The sequence below is a fragment of the Procambarus clarkii genome, chromosome 78, assembly GCF_040958095.1.
Source record: "Procambarus clarkii isolate CNS0578487 chromosome 78, FALCON_Pclarkii_2.0, whole genome shotgun sequence".
In the NCBI taxonomy this organism is placed as follows: domain Eukaryota; kingdom Metazoa; phylum Arthropoda; class Malacostraca; order Decapoda; family Cambaridae; genus Procambarus; species Procambarus clarkii.
The window spans coordinates 22,912,043-22,931,524 of NC_091227.1; the positions used below are offsets into that span (position 1 = coordinate 22,912,043).

Below are 19,482 nucleotides of genomic sequence, written 5' to 3' on the forward strand. Positions count from 1 at the left end.
TACGAATATAGACCTCCAAGTTCACCAGGACATCTGTCGTGCTGCGGCACTTGCGGAAACCAAATTGAGAAGGGGAGAGGAGGTGATGGTGTTCCAGGAACCACATCAGACGAACGTTAACCATACGTTCAAAGAGTTTGCAGACACAACTTGTGAGAGCAATAGGGCGAAAGTCCTTAGGGGAAGTACCCAGAGACCCCGGTTTGCGAACAGGGAGGACAACGGCATCGAGCCAGTCCTCAGGGACTGACGACGACTCCCAGATCCGATTATACAGACTCAGTAAATACTGAGACGTGCTCGGAGGGAGATGGCGAAGCATCTCATAATGAATACCATCGGAGCCCGCCGCCGTAGAACCGCAGAGGGCCAGGGCAGAACGAAGTTCAGAGAGAGAGAAGGGATCATTATAGGGAAGCTGAAGATGAGTGCAGAAATCTAAAGGACGAGACTCAAGGACAGGTTTACGAAGAAGGAAAGATTGGGGAAGATGAAGACCAGAGCTAACAGAAGAAAAGTGGGAACCCAGTTCGGAAGCGACCTGCAACGGGTCCGCCACAAGAGTACCATGGAGGTGAAGGACCGGTGAAACATCGGGAACGAACTTACCCGCTATCTTGCGGATACGCTTCCAGATCTGGGCCAGAGGGGTTTCGGACGTAATTGTCGAGACATAAGATGCCCAACATTCACGTTTAGCCGTACGGATGGCCCTACGGGCCACCGCACTCGCTTTCCGAAAGAAAAGAAAAGAATCGGTCGTCTGCCTACGGCGGTGCTTCTTCCAGGCTGCACGCTTACAGCGGACAGCCCGAGCACAGTCCGCATTCCACCAGGGAACGCACTTCCGTGGACCCTGAGAGGAAGAGCGAGGAATAGAGCGGAGGGCAGCGTCGAAGACAGTGTCATGAAAAAGGAGGAGAGCGCGAGAGAGGGGCAGAAGGGAGAGGTCAGAGAGAGTAGCACTGAGGGAAAATAGGGTCCAGTCCGCCTTAGCAAACTGCCACCTAGGGAAAGAGAGGGAAGGGCGAAAAGAGAAAAAGGAAACAAGGATGGGGAAATGATCACTTCCATGGAGGTCATCAAGAACCTGCCACGTGAAATCTAAGTAAAGAGAAGAAGAGCAGAGAGAAAGATCAAGACAAGAAAGGGTGCGAGTTCGAGAGTCCAAATGAGTGGGCTCACCAGAATTCAGAAGAGACAGGGAAGAAGAGAGGAGAAACGGCTCAAGGAGGCGACCCCGGGTATTCGTCAGAACGTCACCCCAAAGAGAATGACGACAATTGAAGTCACCCAGCAGGAGCACAGGCTCCGGCAAGGAGTCTAGGAGGTGTTTCAAATCAGGAAGAGAGAGCGGGACACTCGGGGGGAGATAAATGGAACAAACTGTGTACCATTTCCCCACAAAGATACGAGCAGCAGAACAATGGAGAGGCGAAGGAAAAAGTAAAGGAACAAAGGGAACATCAGCCCGAATCAAGAGAGCAGAAGAATTAGAAGCCCCAGCAATGGCTGGGGGGGGGGGAGAGAAAGGAATAGCCACGAAAACGACCAGGACGAGCACCAAGCATTGGCTCCTGGAGACAGACACAAAGGGGCGAAAACCGCGAAACCAGAAGTTGGAGTTCGAGGAAATTGGCGTAATAACCTCGAACGTTCCATTGAAGAATGGACAACGACGAGAAGAGAAAGGACAAAAACAGAGAACAAGGAAGAAACAAAGGCGAAAGACCAACAGAGCACGTTAAAGAATATCAGGGTCGGGACCAGGGTCAGCAAAGTCAGGGTTAGGGGGCATGGGTAAACTGAGCAAAGACGGAGGGAAGGAAACGGGAGAACAGATCAGAGGTGGGCGGGCAGGGTCCGGAGGAGGAGGAGGAGGAGGAGGAGGAGGAGGAGACAACGGAGAGGAGCAGTCAAGGACAGCAGCAGGAAGAGGGGGAGTAGAAAGAGAGGAGCGCACCCCAGCAAGAGCAGCAACCGAAAGGGAAGCAGGGGCCAAAGAAACCTCCATAGCAGGAACAGGGGGCGCAAGCACTGAAACGGGAGGGGAAGGAGCAACAGAGCCAGAAGGAGGAGCTGAGGAAGAAAGCGAAGCCTTCTTACCCGCCGGGGAAGAGGAAGGAGAGGAGCCAGGCTTACGCTTCTGACTTAAAGAGACCGGTGTCCCAGCAACTACGTACCGGGCAACGGATTCCAGTGTCTCAACAGGAGAAGCCGAACGAGAGCACACACGACGGCCGTTAGGAGAGCGATGGACATCCGCCCGCACCGACAGGCGGCGGGGAGAGCCGATAGATGGAGGAAGAGGATGGGAAGGAGGATCGGAGGGGGACGAGGAAGAAGACACAGAAGACACGACAGACCGGGTAGAAGGAAGGGGAACCCCAGACAGAGGACCAGGAGGAGGATCCGTCGGGAGAGAACCCAAAGGGACAGAGGAGGGGGCAGTGGGCGCATCAGGGTCCAAGGCCCGGAAACGGTTGTGAGTCTGAGGAAGGCGGGAAGGACGAGGAGAGGAAGAGCGCAACACGCGAGCATAAGAGACATTAGCATAAGGCGGGAGCCGGCGAACCTGGCGCCTCGCCTCAGGAAAAGATAAACGCTCCCGGTGCTTCAAGTTGAGGACCGCTGCCTCAAGCTTGTAATGGACACACGCACGGGAGAAGGTAGGATGGGCCTCACCGCAGTTGAGGCAACGAGCCTGGGGAGAAGTGCACTCCGACTTAGAGTGACCTTCGCCACCACACAAAGGACAGAGAGAGACAGTCCCGGAGCAGCGGAGGGCACCATGCCCAAACCTCCAGCACTTGTTGCAGAGCCGAGGAGAAGGAATGTACTCCTGGACAGAGCACCTGGCACCAGCAAGAATGACAGAGGGTGGAAGGGTCCTACCATCAAAGGTAATCTTCACAACCCGGAGGGGTTGACGGCGACTACCACGAGGGGGACGAGTAAACGTGTCCACCTGGAGAATAGAGTGGCCTTGGGCAGTGAGGATATGTCGAATATCGTCGTGGCAGTCGCGCAGGTCCCGAACACCGGTCGCAACATGGGGCGGGAGCAAAATAGTGCCAACACTGGCATTCAACTGAATGTTCTTCGAGACCCGAACGGGGGTCTCGCCAAGGCAGGATAAGGCAGCCAAGCGGGAAGCAGCATCCTGAGAAGGAGCAGCAACGACACGTGTACCGAGACGAGTGGGGTTGAAAGTAATGGAGGCATCCACGGAATCAATGAGATGTCGATGGAGGGAGAAATCGTCAGGAGGCGCAGAATCAAGAGGGAGGAGATCAAAATATTTGGCCCACGAAGCGGGACCAAACAAGGCTTGATAGGTAGCAGAACTGGAAGGAAACGAGCGAGGGCGGCTGTGACGAGGACGGCGGTGAGAACCCCCAGAGAGAGAGGGGTTAAAAGGCGCAGTAGTTACAACTAGAGAAGGAGCCGCGCCAGGGGACGAGGTAGTCACCACTGGGGGCTCGGGGCTCGACCCAACCACAGAGGAGGGAGGGGAGCCAGAGGAAGGAGTCAGAGAGGCCAAAGGAGGAGCAAGGTCGGGGCCCAATGCAGCGGAGGCTACAGAGCCCGGTCTTCCAATACGGACCGACTCGGGGGCTTGGTCGCCCACCCCACGAGCCTGAGAAGGTAAACCAGAAGAAGCCGAAGCAGGGGTAATCATCTTGACGAAAGAAAGGATTCACTCACGAATGTGCCCCCACACCCACCATGGAGCCACAATTAGAGGCAGGACACCCAACAAGAAGCTATCGCCGATCTTGTCGGGGCCTCCTAGGGGTGCGTCGCGAGTATACGCCCCACAAACGCCACCTTAAGAAACCGACAGTCCGTCGAGATCGGGTTCAGTGACGAAGTGGGGATTGACAATAAAAGGTTCCCCTCGCTCTCGACGTCGGGTACTGCAGTTCTACGGGTGCATGAGTATGCCTCCTCAAGCACCCGGGCGGCAAAATAGAAGAAGTCCAAGGGAAGAACCAGAACGAGCAAAAGGTCGGTAGGAAACGGCAAGCAGATAGGAGAAGAGGGGGGAGAAAAACGAAACAGAAGGAAAAGGAAAAGATGCTCAGCAGAATTGGAGAGGACGGCAGCAGGAGCACAAGGCTAGAAAAGGACAGAGGACTGTCCCAAGGAGCATCACACTCCGGCAGCCGCCCACTAAGCCCCCACACGGCGACAACGAGCTGAGCGGGGAGGGGGAAGACGAGGGGAAATGAATGGTGCCCAACCACTTTTTTTTTTTTCCCCCTACCACAGTCGTGGCCACACATTTACAATACTAACCAGTATACAATTTCTTCTGTCCTCCATGGACAGGGTTAGAGATTTGTTAAACATATAGTTCAGGGGTTTATTGAACAATCAACCACAGGTGATTCGGTGCTTTTAAAATGCTAAGCTAACCAACATACTGTTACATAAATACATACAGAGTTACGTCTGCCTTACATAAAGTATTCGATGTGTCTTTTACATAGTGTCATTAATGTGCATTTACAAAGGTGAAATGTAATTCTGATCAGCTTCCATATATACTTTATACACACACATGAATTCACATACATTTGTCTCTCTTACTCTGACAGGGTGAGATAGCTGATAGAGAAACTAGTGTGCAATTAAGCACTTAATCACTGAAGGTGATTAAGGTGCTTTTACAAGCTCAGGTTATATAGCTACATCACATACATTGTATAATTCATACATGGTCAATCTTGGGTACAAGTCCCAAGTACAACAATCTTGGGTACAAGTTACAAGTCCATTATCATCAAGTGTTCCAGTACTCTTAGTAATTACAGAGTTCAGCAAACCTTAGCCCAGGAGGGCAAAAAGTCAGTCAGTATGAGACATTCTATAATATAATGTTCAAGAGAGTTATCTTGAGGTTATCTTGAGATGATTTCGGGGCTTTAGTGTCCCCGCGGCCCGGTCCTCGACCAGGCCTCCACCCCCAGGAAGCAGCCCGTGACAGCTGACTAACACCCAGGTACCTATTTTACTGCTAGGTAACAGGGGCATAGGGTGAAAGAAACTTTGCCCATTGTTTCTCGCCGGCGCCTGGGATCGAACCCAGGACCACAGGATCACAAGTCCAGTGTGCTGTCCGCTCGGCCGACCGGCTCTAGAGTGCATGTTTACTCTTTCACAAAGTTGACACATTGTGTACTCGACATTTGGGTAACCAACCACACAACCCAACCACTTGGACGGTCGGGGTATTGAATGACGACCTGCATGAAGCGAGACCGTCGCTCTACCGTCCAGCCCAAGGGGGGGGGGGGGGGGGGGGGGGAAGGGGAGAGAATGAAGGTGAAGGTGGCTGCCTTACGATGGTTCTGGGTTCAAGGCCCGATCTCTGACAAGGCCTCTGTTGGTGGCGGCGCCTTCATGTACCTGCAAAAAATAAAATATTAAAATATTTTTAAAATAAATTTAAATATTAAATAACTTTGTTAAAGTCTCACTTGAGTGCGAGGCCATGAGATGAAAGTTTGTTAAAATGAAGTTTTACTACACTATGGTAATGCTAAATTTATTATTTCTTAAGTTAAATTGTATGATACATGGACACAGTATTTCCTCACATCAGTATCACACACACACACACACACACATAGTAATCAGTCCTATTTCCAGATGTATAACCATATATTACTATTATAAATCATAAAAATGAGAAATGTAACAAGTAGTTTTCCTTATTCCAGGCTACAAGAGCAGTTTCGAAAAGAGCAAATGAAAATGACAGAACTAATGTCAGAAAAGGATGCAGTAATTCAAGCACAGGAAGACAGAATCAATGCACTGGATCGCACGAATACACAACTTCTTATGGCTCTCGAGCAGATCAGAGAGTTGTAAGTCAACCCACAACGCAGAGTTCCCAAGACTTCATTAACTCACCAGTAGGCATTGCTAATTGTTGCTTTGAAAGCATGGCTCACTTATTCCTATGTAGTTTGGAATTTCTTTTCATGCCAGTCTAAAAATGATTTGGGAGCAATTCTCAAAGATCCATTTTCAACCCGATTGGATATAGCACAAGTACCGATAATTTTTTTTTCCAGTAAGAAGTTAAATTTGAAAATACTGTACCTGTATGTACTGTTAATTTGTATAAATTAAGCTTAACACAAATATATACTTTAATTTAAAACAAATTTCAATTTTTTCCATTCCAACTGCTTGTTACCAATATTGCAGGTTGTAAACAACAATCACTTTCTAAATTTTGCTCATGTTAGTTGCTTATCGCCAAGTTCAAAAAGCATGGCATATGTGTAGCACACTTCAAATGAAGTACTGTACTCTGTTTTCTACTGGGACTCTGGTACAAGAGACTGGTGCTTGCATGTTTTGTGTATGTGTAGGTCTTTAATGCTGACTTTTTATTTATATTAAACTGATAGAAATCAAGCTTTTGGGTGCATATGAAGTGCATTTCTGAGCAGTACACTTGGTTGCTTCTTGAAATATTAATCTACTAACCCAAAGTAAGCCAACATGCAGTCAGTGCAGGTAGTCTTTCCAGCCAAATAGTGAACCTTTCAAATTGTCTGAATCAACAGCTACAGTAAGCCAGCTGCAGAACTGTATCGGGTAGCAGAAACCAACCGCCTGGCCAAGAAGACGTAGGTCATGGGGTGGCTTTTGCAATATCCCATCTGGGAAGTGCCTCCTTTCTCTAACAGAAAGTAAGAGGAAAGCTTCAGTATATTGTTACAACCCCTTTACCTAAGGATATACCAAGGTTTTATAAACTTTACACCTTCACTGTAATGGTAAGCTTTTGTCAGTACAGATGGCGGAAGTTCCAGGGGGAATAGAATAGTGCAATGATACGCAACTTACCTATGCACAAGTGGCCAGGGAGGAAGAAATAATAGAAGTGGTAAAGGTAGCCAGAAACTGTAGCAGCCAGAAAGCAAAGACATTAGGCAAGTTAGAAAGGAATAGGCATCAAACCTGAAACTGGTGCAAAACAAAGTTGATCGAAGTCCCTAATAATTTTTGGTTGCAAAGAAAAGGAAACAACATCTAGGTCAGAAAGAGTCACCGATGAAACAATAATAGATAAAATTGTTGGGCTAGTGGAAGGTTTTACAACCTAAGATAATGTCTGCGACTACAGGAGGATTGGCAGGTACGAAAAAGGGAAAGATAAACCATTGAGGATAACCCTAAATGGACCTAAGCAGATGGAAGAAGTACAGGACTTAGGAATGTTAGGAAATTACAAAGTGATAAGGAGGAGAAATTATGGTCATTAAGGAGAGATCTTTCAAAGGAAGACAGAGAAACTGAACTTAACACCGCTGAAGCAAAATGTCTAAATGAAAGCAGGAACGAAGAAGTAATCTTTTTTTTTTCCTTCAAGCAGATAGGTACAAAAAGGCAAACCAACAAAATCATTAGAGGGGGAGTGATGAACAAGGGGACAGGGAACATGTTCCTGAAAATTGTATATACAATAAAATTGTATGATGGTGTAAGAATAAACACTGGAGCTAAGTGATATAATAAAACTGAAGATGTCACAGACATTGGCATTGTTGTCAATTAACAGAGATTGTTGCACTAACAGAGACGAAACTCGATTATACTGTATTTTAAATGAGGTTGTATTTCCAAGGGACTTCTCAATTTGGAGACGGGATAGAAAAGGTAGGGAAGGTGGAGGCATTGCCGTGCTGGTTAAAGAACATCTATAGGTAAACAAATTAATGATTGCCAACCTATGAGAAGTTGACATAATGGCACTGGAGGTTTATAATTCAGCTGATAAACATAAATGCCTACAGACCGCCAGCATCCAGCACATGGACAAAGGAGGAGCTGGACAACAAACGAGAGGGTCTCATAATGATCAAGAGAGATTATAGTAAGAGTGGATAAAGACAGATTATGACTTGCCACTCATGGATTTCAAGTTGAGGTCCATAGACTGGGAGGCCTATAAAGCAAGAACAGAGGATTTTTGGACTGGTAGATTAGTAAACCTCATTCTGGAGACATGTATCAACACATTAAACAAGTTATGGGAACAAGGGAAGGGAAGGTTCCTGCAATGTTGGATTTGATATTCACTAGGAAAGGAAACAGATTTGACATTCAGTACCTTTTCCCCTTAGGCAGAACTATGTCCTTTTGGAAATAAAGTATGCAATGCATTATAATCTAGAAGAGAATGAAGTTGAAAAACTATTTCAGGAGAGGTCACTGAAAAACTTAGAAAGTACTTTAATGAATTTGACTGGAAAGACTTGCCGTTAGACAAGGAAGTAAATAAATGTATGTCAAGTTTTGTGAAATGTATGATTAAGGCACAAACAAAATTTACACGAGATACAGAACTAGGAAACAGAGGTTCAGCAGAAATTGCAAGAGGACCAGAGACTAGACATAAATGGAATCAATATAGCAAGAGGCTAAACCCTCAAACATACCAGCAGTACAAAGAAGAAACAGCTACACAATAGTGAGAAGTGACAAATAAATTGAGGAAGGGATTGCAAACCAAATGTAAAACAGAACTAGGCCTATTCTATAAATTCATTAAAAGCAAATTGCAGGAACAGGAAAAAATTCAGAGGTTGAAAATATGAAATAGATTCACTGAAAATGAAAAGGAAATGAGTGAAACATTAAATGCGCGCACACAGTTCCAAAGTGTGTTTGTGCAAAATTAAATTTTCAGAGAAACAGACACAATAAAACTTCCAGACAACAGAACACACACAGATGTTTAGAGATGAAGTGGAAAAAAATGTCAAGGAATTAGGAACAAAGCAGTTGGCCGAGATGGAGTTTCACCATGGGTTCCGAGAGCATGCACACGAGTGCAGCATACCACTTCAATTGATTTTTTAGTCATCTGTGTACAGGATTCCTGGCAGATATATAGATATATCTGATATATAGAAAAAGGTTAACATGGTACCAATCTACAAAATTGGCAGAAGGGAAGACCCTCTTAATTATAGACCTGCCTACTACAAGTGTAGTCAGAATATTGGAAAAATAATTAAAACCAAAAGGGTAGAACACAGAAAAATTATATAACAGTATGGTTTTTGATCTGGAAGATTCTGTGTAATGATCTACTTAATTTCTATGATAGCCACAGAGATTTTACAGGAAAGAGAGGGTTGTGTTGACCGCATTTATCTGGACCTTAAAAAAAAAAAAAAAAAAATGACAATCACACATTAAAGACTGTTCTGGAAACTGGAACATATTCAAGGAGTGACAGGGAGGCTTCTAACAGGGACAAAAATTTTTCTAACCGACAGAAAATGAAGGCAGTAAACAGAGGCAATGTGTCGGACTGGAGTAATGTCATTTCTCACAAATGGAGTACTGTACTACAGGGTTTAGTTCTTTTATTATCGTAATGTTCAGCATCTACATAAACAACCTAAAAAAAGGAACACAGAATTATATGAACATGTTTGCTGATGATGCTAAGATACTAAGGAAGATGAGAAACTTAAACTATTGTCATGCCCTTTTAGCAGACCTGAACAAAGTGTCTACAGCGCCACTTGGCAAATGGAATTTAACCCTTAAACTGCGCATGGCATATGAGTAAAATGTCCCACGGTGCGCATGGCATATATATATATACACCACAGGGTGTCAGGCACGATTCAAATGACCCACGGCTACACGGGGTTCACATTAGCTTCCTCAGGGCTCTTGTAAACAGACGCCATTTTTTTTTAAACCGTGGGCAATATTTTCCGGTGTGAGAGCCACAGTACTGTGGGAGGAGTGATGCTGAGGGACGGAGGGAGATTGCATCGTTTACCGACTGTGTACTTGCCTAGTTGTACTCACCTAGTTGTGTTTGCGAGGGTTGAGCTCTGGCTCTTTGGTCCACCTGTTATTGTCTGCATTCACCATACCAGCTTATTGATTCTCTATGGTAAACACAAATGTAGATACTTATATATAATGTGTGTATTAGTGTAATAACAGCAAAAGGATTATGATGGGAGGATACATTTGGGTGACAAAGGTGAAGTCGTCTGCATGATTTGTCTGGCTGTGTAGAGGGTGGCCACTATGCTCTTTGGGCACCCTACAAGCTTAGGTGTACAGTTACGGTGCATACAACATGTTGATACTTATATATAATGTGTGTATATAGTGTAATAACACTGCACACAGAGTTTTGTTGGGGGACAAAGTTTAGTGCGTGTGACTTTGAATGAGTGAGGGAGCCGCCAGCTGTGTGTAGCGACAACTCTTAGTGCCTGAACTAACTATATCAGCTTAGTTGTACAGTTATGGTGAACAAAACATATACATACTTATATATAATGTCTGTATATAGTGTAATAACACCACAAACGGTATTGTTCGGGGAGAAAGTTTAGTGTGTGTGACCTTGAATGAGTGAGGGAGCTGCCAGCTGACTGTGTAGCGACGTCTCTTAGTGCCTGAACTAACTATATCAGCTTAGTTGTACAGTTATGGTGAACAAAACATGTAGATACTTATATATAATGTCTGTATATAGTGAATAAAATATAAAACAGGATTGTGGGAGGAGAAAGTGGGCGAGTGAGGCGTTGAGGGAGTGGCAACGAGTGGCTGGCTGGTGTGTGGCGGTCACTCCTCGTTGCTTTTCGACTCTCAATACCAACTTAGTGGTTCGTTATGGTGAACAAAACATGCAGACACTTATATATAACCTGTGTATAGAATGTAATAACAGCAAAACTATTTGTTTATTGTTCTATGAACATAATTGAATTCCCATTATTGTAGTAATGGGAATCGACAAAATTGATAAGGAAAAATTCTTTAGACCTGGAAATTCAAATGGTCATAGATTTAAGCTAACTAAACAAAGCTGCTGAAGAAATATAAGAAAATTCCCTTTCAGGAACAGTGTTAGACGAGTGGAAAAAGTGAGAATGTTGTAGAGGTCAAAACCATCAGTACAGTAGTTTCAAAGCGTTATATGACAGTGCCAGGAAGACCGGACACTACAAGCGTAGCTTTCATCCTATAACTACACTGAGGTAATTACAGATCAGTCACTCCCAAAGGTGGAGGCAGCAACTTTGAAATTAAATGGAATATTGAAGGCTGAAATTTATTTAGCAAATTACCAATTAAGACAATATAGTTTCTACCAGGATGGAGTAAAGTGTCTACCTAGACACTTTACTCTATCCCAAGGTGGCCACAGTAGAAATTTCCCCAGGAGATTCCATAACTCCACAAATCTTTTATTCTTGGTACGGTACCCCTATCTATCTCTTCCTTCACACCCTGCCACTGCATATATTGTTGCATTCTTCCAAGATGTTGGTAGTCTGCTGCTACTGTATGACTTTTTTAAATCCTTGTTCACCCTCCTTGTCAATGATTCTCTGGCATCCCACTAACATAATAGTAGCACCTATATTTCAGTCACTCTCCCTTTCCACTTGTATCACCTCTCGCAAATAGAGTACTTCATTACTACAGCCATACCACATACACCATCTGCTTTTCTTAACCACTGCACTGCGTAACGCGCCTTGAGGCTCTCAATGGGTGGTGCGCAACGTGCCTCAGGGATCTCATAGGTATAGCATATCATTCATAACTCCCGCGGCTACATGGGGTTCACACATCAGCTTCCTCAGGACTCTCCTGAACAGAAACCATACCTTGAGGTTACCTTGAGGTGCTTCCGGGGCTTAGCGTCCCCGCTGCCCGGTCGTCGACCAGGCCTCCTGGTTGCTGGACTGATCAACCAGGCTGTTGGACGCGGCTGCTCGCAGCCTGACGTATGAGTCACAGCCTGGTTGATCAGGTATCCTTTGGAGGTACCATTTATACAAAAAAATCGTGAGCAACATTTCCGGGTGTGAAGGCCTCAGTACTGAGTGAGTAACCAAGGCTGGCACATGCATCATGAGCTAACAGCATTGCTATTCAGCTTGTACCACAGCATCGCCTTAAAAATGTTCAAATACATATGTATCTGGTATTATTTAGCCATGATAATAGTACAGAAGAGTCTGACTGTGATAAAGACTGTGTACAATGTTCAGATATCAGTGAATAAATGCTGTTCAAGATGTTCACAGTGCTAGCCACAGCACACTGTCATTATTTCGTCCATCTAAAATTCTTCACATGACTTCTGATGTTCCATTACAAAATAAACATGGGTAAATTATTCACTTACATGATTTAGTGACCAGGATTGTGGTGAGAATTAGCGATATGGGAGTAGTAGTAGTGTTGGGGAGGGAGGGAGGGAGGATAGCGTTGTCTGTTGGCTGGCATGTGGCAACATGTTACCCGATACCTGGTTGATGGGGTTCTGGGAGTTGTTCTACTCCCCAAGCCCGGCCCGTGACTTGCGAGAGTTTGGTCAACTAGGCTGTTGCTTGGAGCGGCCCGCAGGCCCACATATCCACCACAGCCCGGTTAGTCCGGCACTCCTTGGAGGAAACAATCTAGTTTCCTCTTGAAAATGTCCACAGTTGTTCCAGCAATATTTCTTATGCTCGCTGGGAGGGTGGTTAACAACCGCGGACCTCTGAATTTTATACAGTGTTCTCTGATTGTGCCTATGGCACTCCTGCTCTTCACTGGTTCTATTCTGCATTTTCTTCCATATCGTTCACTCCAGTATGTTGTTATTTTACTGTATAGATTTGGTACTTGGCCCTCCAAACAATATGTTATTGTCTGGAATCACAATACCAGCTTAGTGGTTCGCTATGGTGAATACAAATATAGATACTTATATATAACGTGTGTATAGTTATATATAGAGGGGAAGGGAGATACCCACAAGGCTGGAATACAAAACAACAAGAAGCACACAGGTACTACACCACACAACCGCACTACTACCAAAACTGGACGAACCACTACCAAAACAATACACCCTGGACATGGGTTGAGAGGGGGGAGAACTACCAAAGCCCACAAGAAGTGACCCGCAATATGGGAAATCATTCATATTTGCAAACATATGAGGTCTAAAATCAAAGTCAAGAAATAAAGTTCATAAATGGCCTTCTAATAGAATCAAACTCAATATTTGGTGCATTTACAGAAACCCACACAAAAGACTACATGGATAGTGAAATCTGGATCCCAAATTATAATCTATATAGATGTGACAGTAATTAGGTCAAGTGGAGGAGTGGGTCTGTATATTAAAGCGTTGGCATGCACAGAGCTCTTTAACTCTACAAATAAGGTGGTCGAGTTACTTGGAATCAAGGTAGATGTAGTGTAGTGTCAATGTAGTGTAATAACAGCAAAAACAGTTTGATTGATCGTAGAATATATTACATATATCACATATATGAGCCCCATAATTTTCAGCATAGCGATATTCCACACATTGAACTATATAAATTCCACAAATTACACACTTTTGAATATTACAGCAAAACACCAGAGAAGAAACAAATGAGAAACATCAAAATAATTGTGAAACATCATATTCACTGCAACTGCCGCCCCACAGGGTGGCGGTGCCTAAGGGCCTTGAGCGCTCCATCGCTCAGCGCCCATAATTTGCTCAAATTTCCCAGCTCCATCATGGCTTAAGTATGTCACATACATTATTTTTTTAGTTACCCATGATCAAAGACTATTTTAACAATATAAGAAGAGAGAATACTATTTTGGAAAGAATTTATTTTCTGTGCACCAGGGGTTTGTCATATTTTAATGTAGAGCAGTGCAGTGGTTAACCTAATTTTTACTGCTTGTACTCTTGAGCACTATGCCCCCCCCCCCCCATCCTTATTCATGCACAAGTTTCACTTCCATATGTCAGTGATAGGACTAATATACTGTTGTACCTGTCGTCTTAACTCCATACTGACATTCTTTCCTTTCATTATATTATTAACCTCTCTCCATTTACACCGTCCATACTCACATTTTTATTTAACATGCCCCTACACACACACACACACACACGCACACACACACACACACACATATAAGAGTAACAATTTTCGTCATGTAGAGCCAACAAGTTGCAAATCGAGTGGAAAGCTCCAGAGCAGATAGTAACCTGAACCAGGAGCAAGGAAGATAACTCTAGGTATCAATCGACTCTTAGGACAATCTCCTTGATAATGGTCCAGGATGGACCGAAATGTCGTTGTCTCCAATTTCTAGTGTGTGGTTTGGTCAACATTCGTCAGCAATATTATTGTGACTTCATCTGCATAACTCTAGGTAATCGAACAGTTCAGGAGACAGACTTGTTGAAGCAAATCAAAATGCTATAGCCTATGCTAAGCAATTAGAACCAATGACCAGCAGCAAAGTATAAAGAAGCCACCCAGTAGAAGAGTTCCTAACCAGTGGTCAGTAGATATCGTCTTGACAAGGAGCCACCAAGTGGGATAGTTCAAAAATGTAATCTTAAGAGATTGAAAAGCAAATCTGAATTTTCTGGGAAGTAGATAAAACAATATATATTCACATTTCAGTGTTTTTGTTGGAGGGGGGGGGGGCAGTTGGGAGGAGAATTTCTCTCATTTCAGTGCCTTTTACAGTGAATATGTTGAATCTATTTTTCTCTGTAGCGCTCTAGTTTTGCTGCTGCTGTGCTTTACTTGCTAAGCCAATAGTCAATCTTGTGTGTGTGTGTACTGTACTGTATATGCAAGTAGCAACTGCTCGCTTATCTAACCCAACTTGAAGATATAGAATCCTTGTAATGTGTTATGGTAGCCCCTGAAGAATGGGAACTTTTGAGGGGACAACCAGGCAACAAATAAAGGGAAAATGGTTGACAAAATATTGGTCAAGAACTTGTTTATTTTTAAGCAGCACTCATGTCTTGTGATGTTTCCCAAATACTGTACAGCTGTATTATGTTGGCAAACATTTAATTCCTCCCTCACTAACTTTCCCTCAATTTTTTCTCCCTCCCACACTAACTGAATAATAAAATTGTTAATCTACTCAAATATCTGTTATGCTCGAGACATTTGTAAAATCTTTCAAGACAATTTCTTTTGCAGGAAACTAAGAGAACAAGTGAACTCACAGCAGCTGGGGCCTCAGGAAGTTTGTCAGTTGTCCGATACAAGTGACTACAAGAGTAGCTCCTGTTGAACATCCCCGAGAAGATCAGCTGCATTGAATATCCTCGAGAAGATCAGCTGCATTGAACATCCTCGCGAAGATTAGTTCCAATGAACACCCTGGAAAAGAGTAGCTCCATTAAACATCCTGTTGATCACCAAGACTCAGTCATATTGTAGTGGAAACATAGGACTACATTAACAGTGAATACCTATATTTTACATAAAAAGGAATATCTTACAAAATACTAGTTCTGGGTACAGAAAATATTAACCAATTATAAGGTGTACTATACTGGCATACCCACAAGATATTATTTGTATCAGTCCACCACTGCTGACACTGAATAATGGTGAATGCTGTAAACTTGTCTCCTGACGATAAATGTTCCCCCGTTTCCTTCACATCACATGCTGCCTCAACTTGTGTATGCTGTGTGGACCTTTCTAGTTTTGTATTCAGCCCTGTGCATCATCTAGTTTCTTAGATTATGTAGGAAAGTCAGTAAAGCTATATAAGCTATATTATGTATATGTTGAATTATTTGAATAGTTATTAAAGTTTATAAATTTCAATTTGACTTCATTCATCTCAATTTATTTTAAGCTAATAAGACCAGACAAGTCATAAGGCTTTACAGCATGAAACTTACTTTCTTGTATTAAAAGAGAACCATTACTTTTAAAAAGAGTGCTATACCAGATCTGAAATTGTGCAGGAGCTGGCTTTGTAGTTTGTTATCCAGAATACTAAATTTAACATTGGTAAATATATGTAAATATGTATTAGTCTGGACAACTAGTTTCTCAACCAGCTATTCAGGACCTGCACGATCCAGGAGCTGGTGCATTTCTTTGGTATGTATCAGTTACCAAGTCCCATAGCCAATGCTGCCTTAATGTTGGTATTATTATTAACGTCATCACAGAGAATGGTACCCAAAAATTAAGAGAATTGGGAAAACAATGAATTAAAAAAAAATAAGATGCTAACTCTGCAGGCATTTTCAAAGAAAAAACAAATGTAGCTGTCTCTAGTTCCACGAGATCTTGTCCCCTCCCGATGGATTTGACCAATTCCATTCTGTGTGGTTACCCATATTTTGCCTTGTTCACTATTTTTCCTGTGCACAAATATCATGCAAGGCTGATATTTTCTATTGATATATCAACTTCACCTCATACCTTCCCATTATTTGTTTTGTTGTCTATACCTTTATACAGTAATATAATCATTGCCTCATTATGGGAGGCATTTCTAACCAAAGATTCACATTTATATGTTTGGATATAGATATATAATTTTTATTATTGGTAGCAGTTCAACTATGTCACATCAAGGGCTTTACAAAATACTGAAACTATATTTCAAGTCATAATAGCAAATCATTATGTCATGGATTGAGGCAGTACATGGCAATTACTATTGTCAATGCCCCTGATGCCATGAGTATGCATTAGCCCATTCCAAAGTGTTAATTATGTCTTGTATATGGCAGATGTACTCTTATTTGTTTCAGAGTGTATTTATTTGATTTACTATTTGAATGACAGAAGACAGTTCTGTAAAATGTATATAATGTAAATTTTATAAATTATGTACACTGTTTGGTACCTGTTTCATGATCCTCGTGCACATTATGTTGTCTCATTTAGACATGACTTAGGTTATCCTGTAAATAAAGGTGTGAAAATAAATCTGTGCTAATTTCATGTTTATTTTATACTTTCCAGTCAGAACTGAAGAAAAGTCATTTCAAACCTAAATATGACAATTTTCTAGTACCCCCATAAAATTAGTGATTTAATTTCACAAAAAAACAATTACAGACTGATAGCACTAGTATCACACATCATAAAAAATCTTTGAGTGCCAAGAAGTGGCTTTAGGCATTGTATGTACTAGCTCTACCTATAAGTCAAACAATCCTTGTAAATATTTATTGTATGTATGTACCTTACCTAAATAAAATTGTATTGTATTGTATTGTTGTTGTAAGTAAGATCACAAAATACATGGAATCGCAGCATCTCCAGGACCCTGGACAACATGGTTTCAGAACAGGGCGCTCTTGCCTGTCACAGTTGCTGGACCACTGTGACATGGCATTAGATGTCATGGAAGACAAACAAAATGCTGATGTAATTTACACAGATTTTGCAAAAACCTTCGACAAATGTGACCATGGTTTTATTACACACAAAATGAGTTCAAAAGGAATTACCGGAAAAATAGGCAGATGGATCTACAATTCCCTGACTGACAGAACCCTATGTGTAAATCAACAAAATAAAATCCGGTCCATCAACCGTGAAGAGCTCAGTCCACCAGGGTACTATTCTTGCTCCAGTACTTTTTCTCATCCTCATATCGGACATAGACAAGGACAACCTTCAGTACTGTATCATCCTTTGCAGATGACACTAGGATTTTTATAAGAGTAAACATCATAGGGGATACGGCAAACCTCCAATCAGATGTAAATCAGGTCTTTCTATGGCTACAAAAAATAATATGGTGTTTAACGATGATAAGTTCCAGCTCATGCGCTATGGAAAAAATGAAAATATAAACGGAAACCACATATAAACCTCTGTCAAATCATAACATAGAACGAAAAGGCAATGTAAAGGATTTGGTTGTACTCATGACAGAAGACTTTACCTTTAACGAACACAATAAAGTAGCCGGCATATATGCAAGAAAAATGACAGGTTGGATAACAAGAACCTTTCACACTAGAGATACTGTACTGATGATGATACATTTCAAGATGGTAGTGCTCTCTAGAGTGAAATACTGTTGTACAATGACAGCCCCTTTCAAAGCTGGAGAAATTGCTGACCTGAAGAGCATGCAGAGATCCGTTACTGCTGAATCCACTCAGTAAAACATCTAAATCATTGGGACTGACTAAAGAGCCATTTTAGTTTCGGAGGGCCTAAATCGGTATTCTCTTGAGCGCAAGCGAGAGAGATACATAATAATTTACATGTGGGAAAAACAGTAGAGAGGCTGGTCCTAAACCTGCACACAGAAATAACATCACCTGAGACCAGAAGGCATGGCAGGATGTGCAGAATACTGTACCCACATTGAAGAGCAGAGGTGCAATAGGTACTCAGAGAAAAGTACCAACATCAGAGGCCTGAGACTATTCCATTCACTTCTACTACAGTACACACTAGGGCCATAACTGGCCGACTCCTCACAGTGTTCAAGAGAGAACTCGTTAAGTACCTCCAAAGGATACCTGATCAACCAGGCTGTGATTCATACGTCAGGCTGCGAGCAGCCGCATCTAGCAGCCTGGTTGACCAGCCCAGCAACGAGGAGGTCTGGTCGACGACCAGGCCGATGGGACGCCGAACCCCGAAAACGCCTCAAAGTAACCACCCCACAACACAACCCATCACCACCACCCACAACACAGCCCATCATTAGTGGGGTGGTTATGGTGGGTTTTGTTTACTTGATTTACCCAAGGGCCACTAACCCTTACCTTACCTTGATGTTACCTTGAGGTGATTCCGGGGCTCAGCGACTCCCCGGTCGTCGCCCAGGCATCCTCGTTGCTGGACTGATCAACCAGGCTGTTGGACGCGGCTGCTCGCAGCCTGACGTATGAGTCACAGCCTGGTTGATCAGGTATCCTTTGGAGATGTTTGTCAAGTTCTCTCTTGACCACTGTGAGGGGTCGGCCAGTTATGCTCCTTATGTGTAGCGGAAGCGTGTTGAACAGTCTCTGGCCTCTAATGTTGATAGAGTTCTCTCTAAAGAATACCTGTTGCACCTCTGCTCTTCAAAGGGGGTATTCTGCACATCCTGTCATGCCTTCTGGTCTCATGTTATGTTATTTCTGTGTGCAGGTTTGAGACCAGCCCCTCTACTATTTTCCATGTGTAAATTATTATGTATCTCTCCCGTCTGCACTCGAGAATACAGGTTTAGGCTCTTTAGTCGGTCCCAATAGTTTAAATGTTTTACTGAGTGGATTCTAGCAGTAAAGGATCTCTGCATGCTCTCCAGGTCAGCAATTTCTCCAGCTTTGAAAGGGGCTCTCATTGTGCAGCAGTATTCCACTCTAGAGAGCACTTGTGTCTTGAAAAGTATCATCATCAGTATAGCGTCTCTAGTGTGAAGGTTCTTGTTATCAAACCTGTCATTTTTCCTGCAGTTATGACGGCTACTTTATTGTGTTCTTTAAATGTAAGGTCTTCCGACATCAGTACACACAAATCCTTTACATTGCCTTTCCGTTCAATGTTATGATTTGACAGTTTTGTACGTGGTTTCCGTTTTAATATTTTCATTTTTTCCGTAGCGCATGAGCTGGAACTTATCTTCGTTAAACACCATGTTATTTTTTGTAGCCCATAGAAA

The 19,482-nt window shown here is 43.1% G+C and overlaps 2 protein-coding genes across 2 annotated transcripts in view; one reads left to right on the top strand and one right to left on the bottom strand.

The window, feature by feature from the left end:
• LOC138357528 (ras GTPase-activating protein raskol-like) overlaps positions 1-16,806 on the top strand; it is a 28,640-nt gene extending 11,834 nt beyond the window's left edge. Inside the window, 2 exon segments of the mRNA XM_069314396.1 lie at positions 5,698-5,927; positions 15,036-16,806. Of these exon segments, the coding sequence (XP_069170497.1) occupies positions 5,698-5,883 (186 nt within the window). The 3' untranslated portion in view covers positions 5,884-5,927; positions 15,036-16,806.
• On the bottom strand, positions 1,586-15,200 carry LOC138357407 (uncharacterized). The gene is made up of 2 exons (XM_069314234.1): positions 15,062-15,200; positions 1,586-5,415 (listed from the first exon to the last, which is right to left on the bottom strand). Exon 2 carries the CDS (start codon positions 3,680-3,682, stop codon positions 1,745-1,747), a length of 1,938 nt encoding a protein of 645 aa, XP_069170335.1. The 5' UTR covers positions 3,683-5,415; positions 15,062-15,200; the 3' UTR covers positions 1,586-1,744.
• Positions 16,807-19,482: the final 2,676 nt, after the last annotated feature.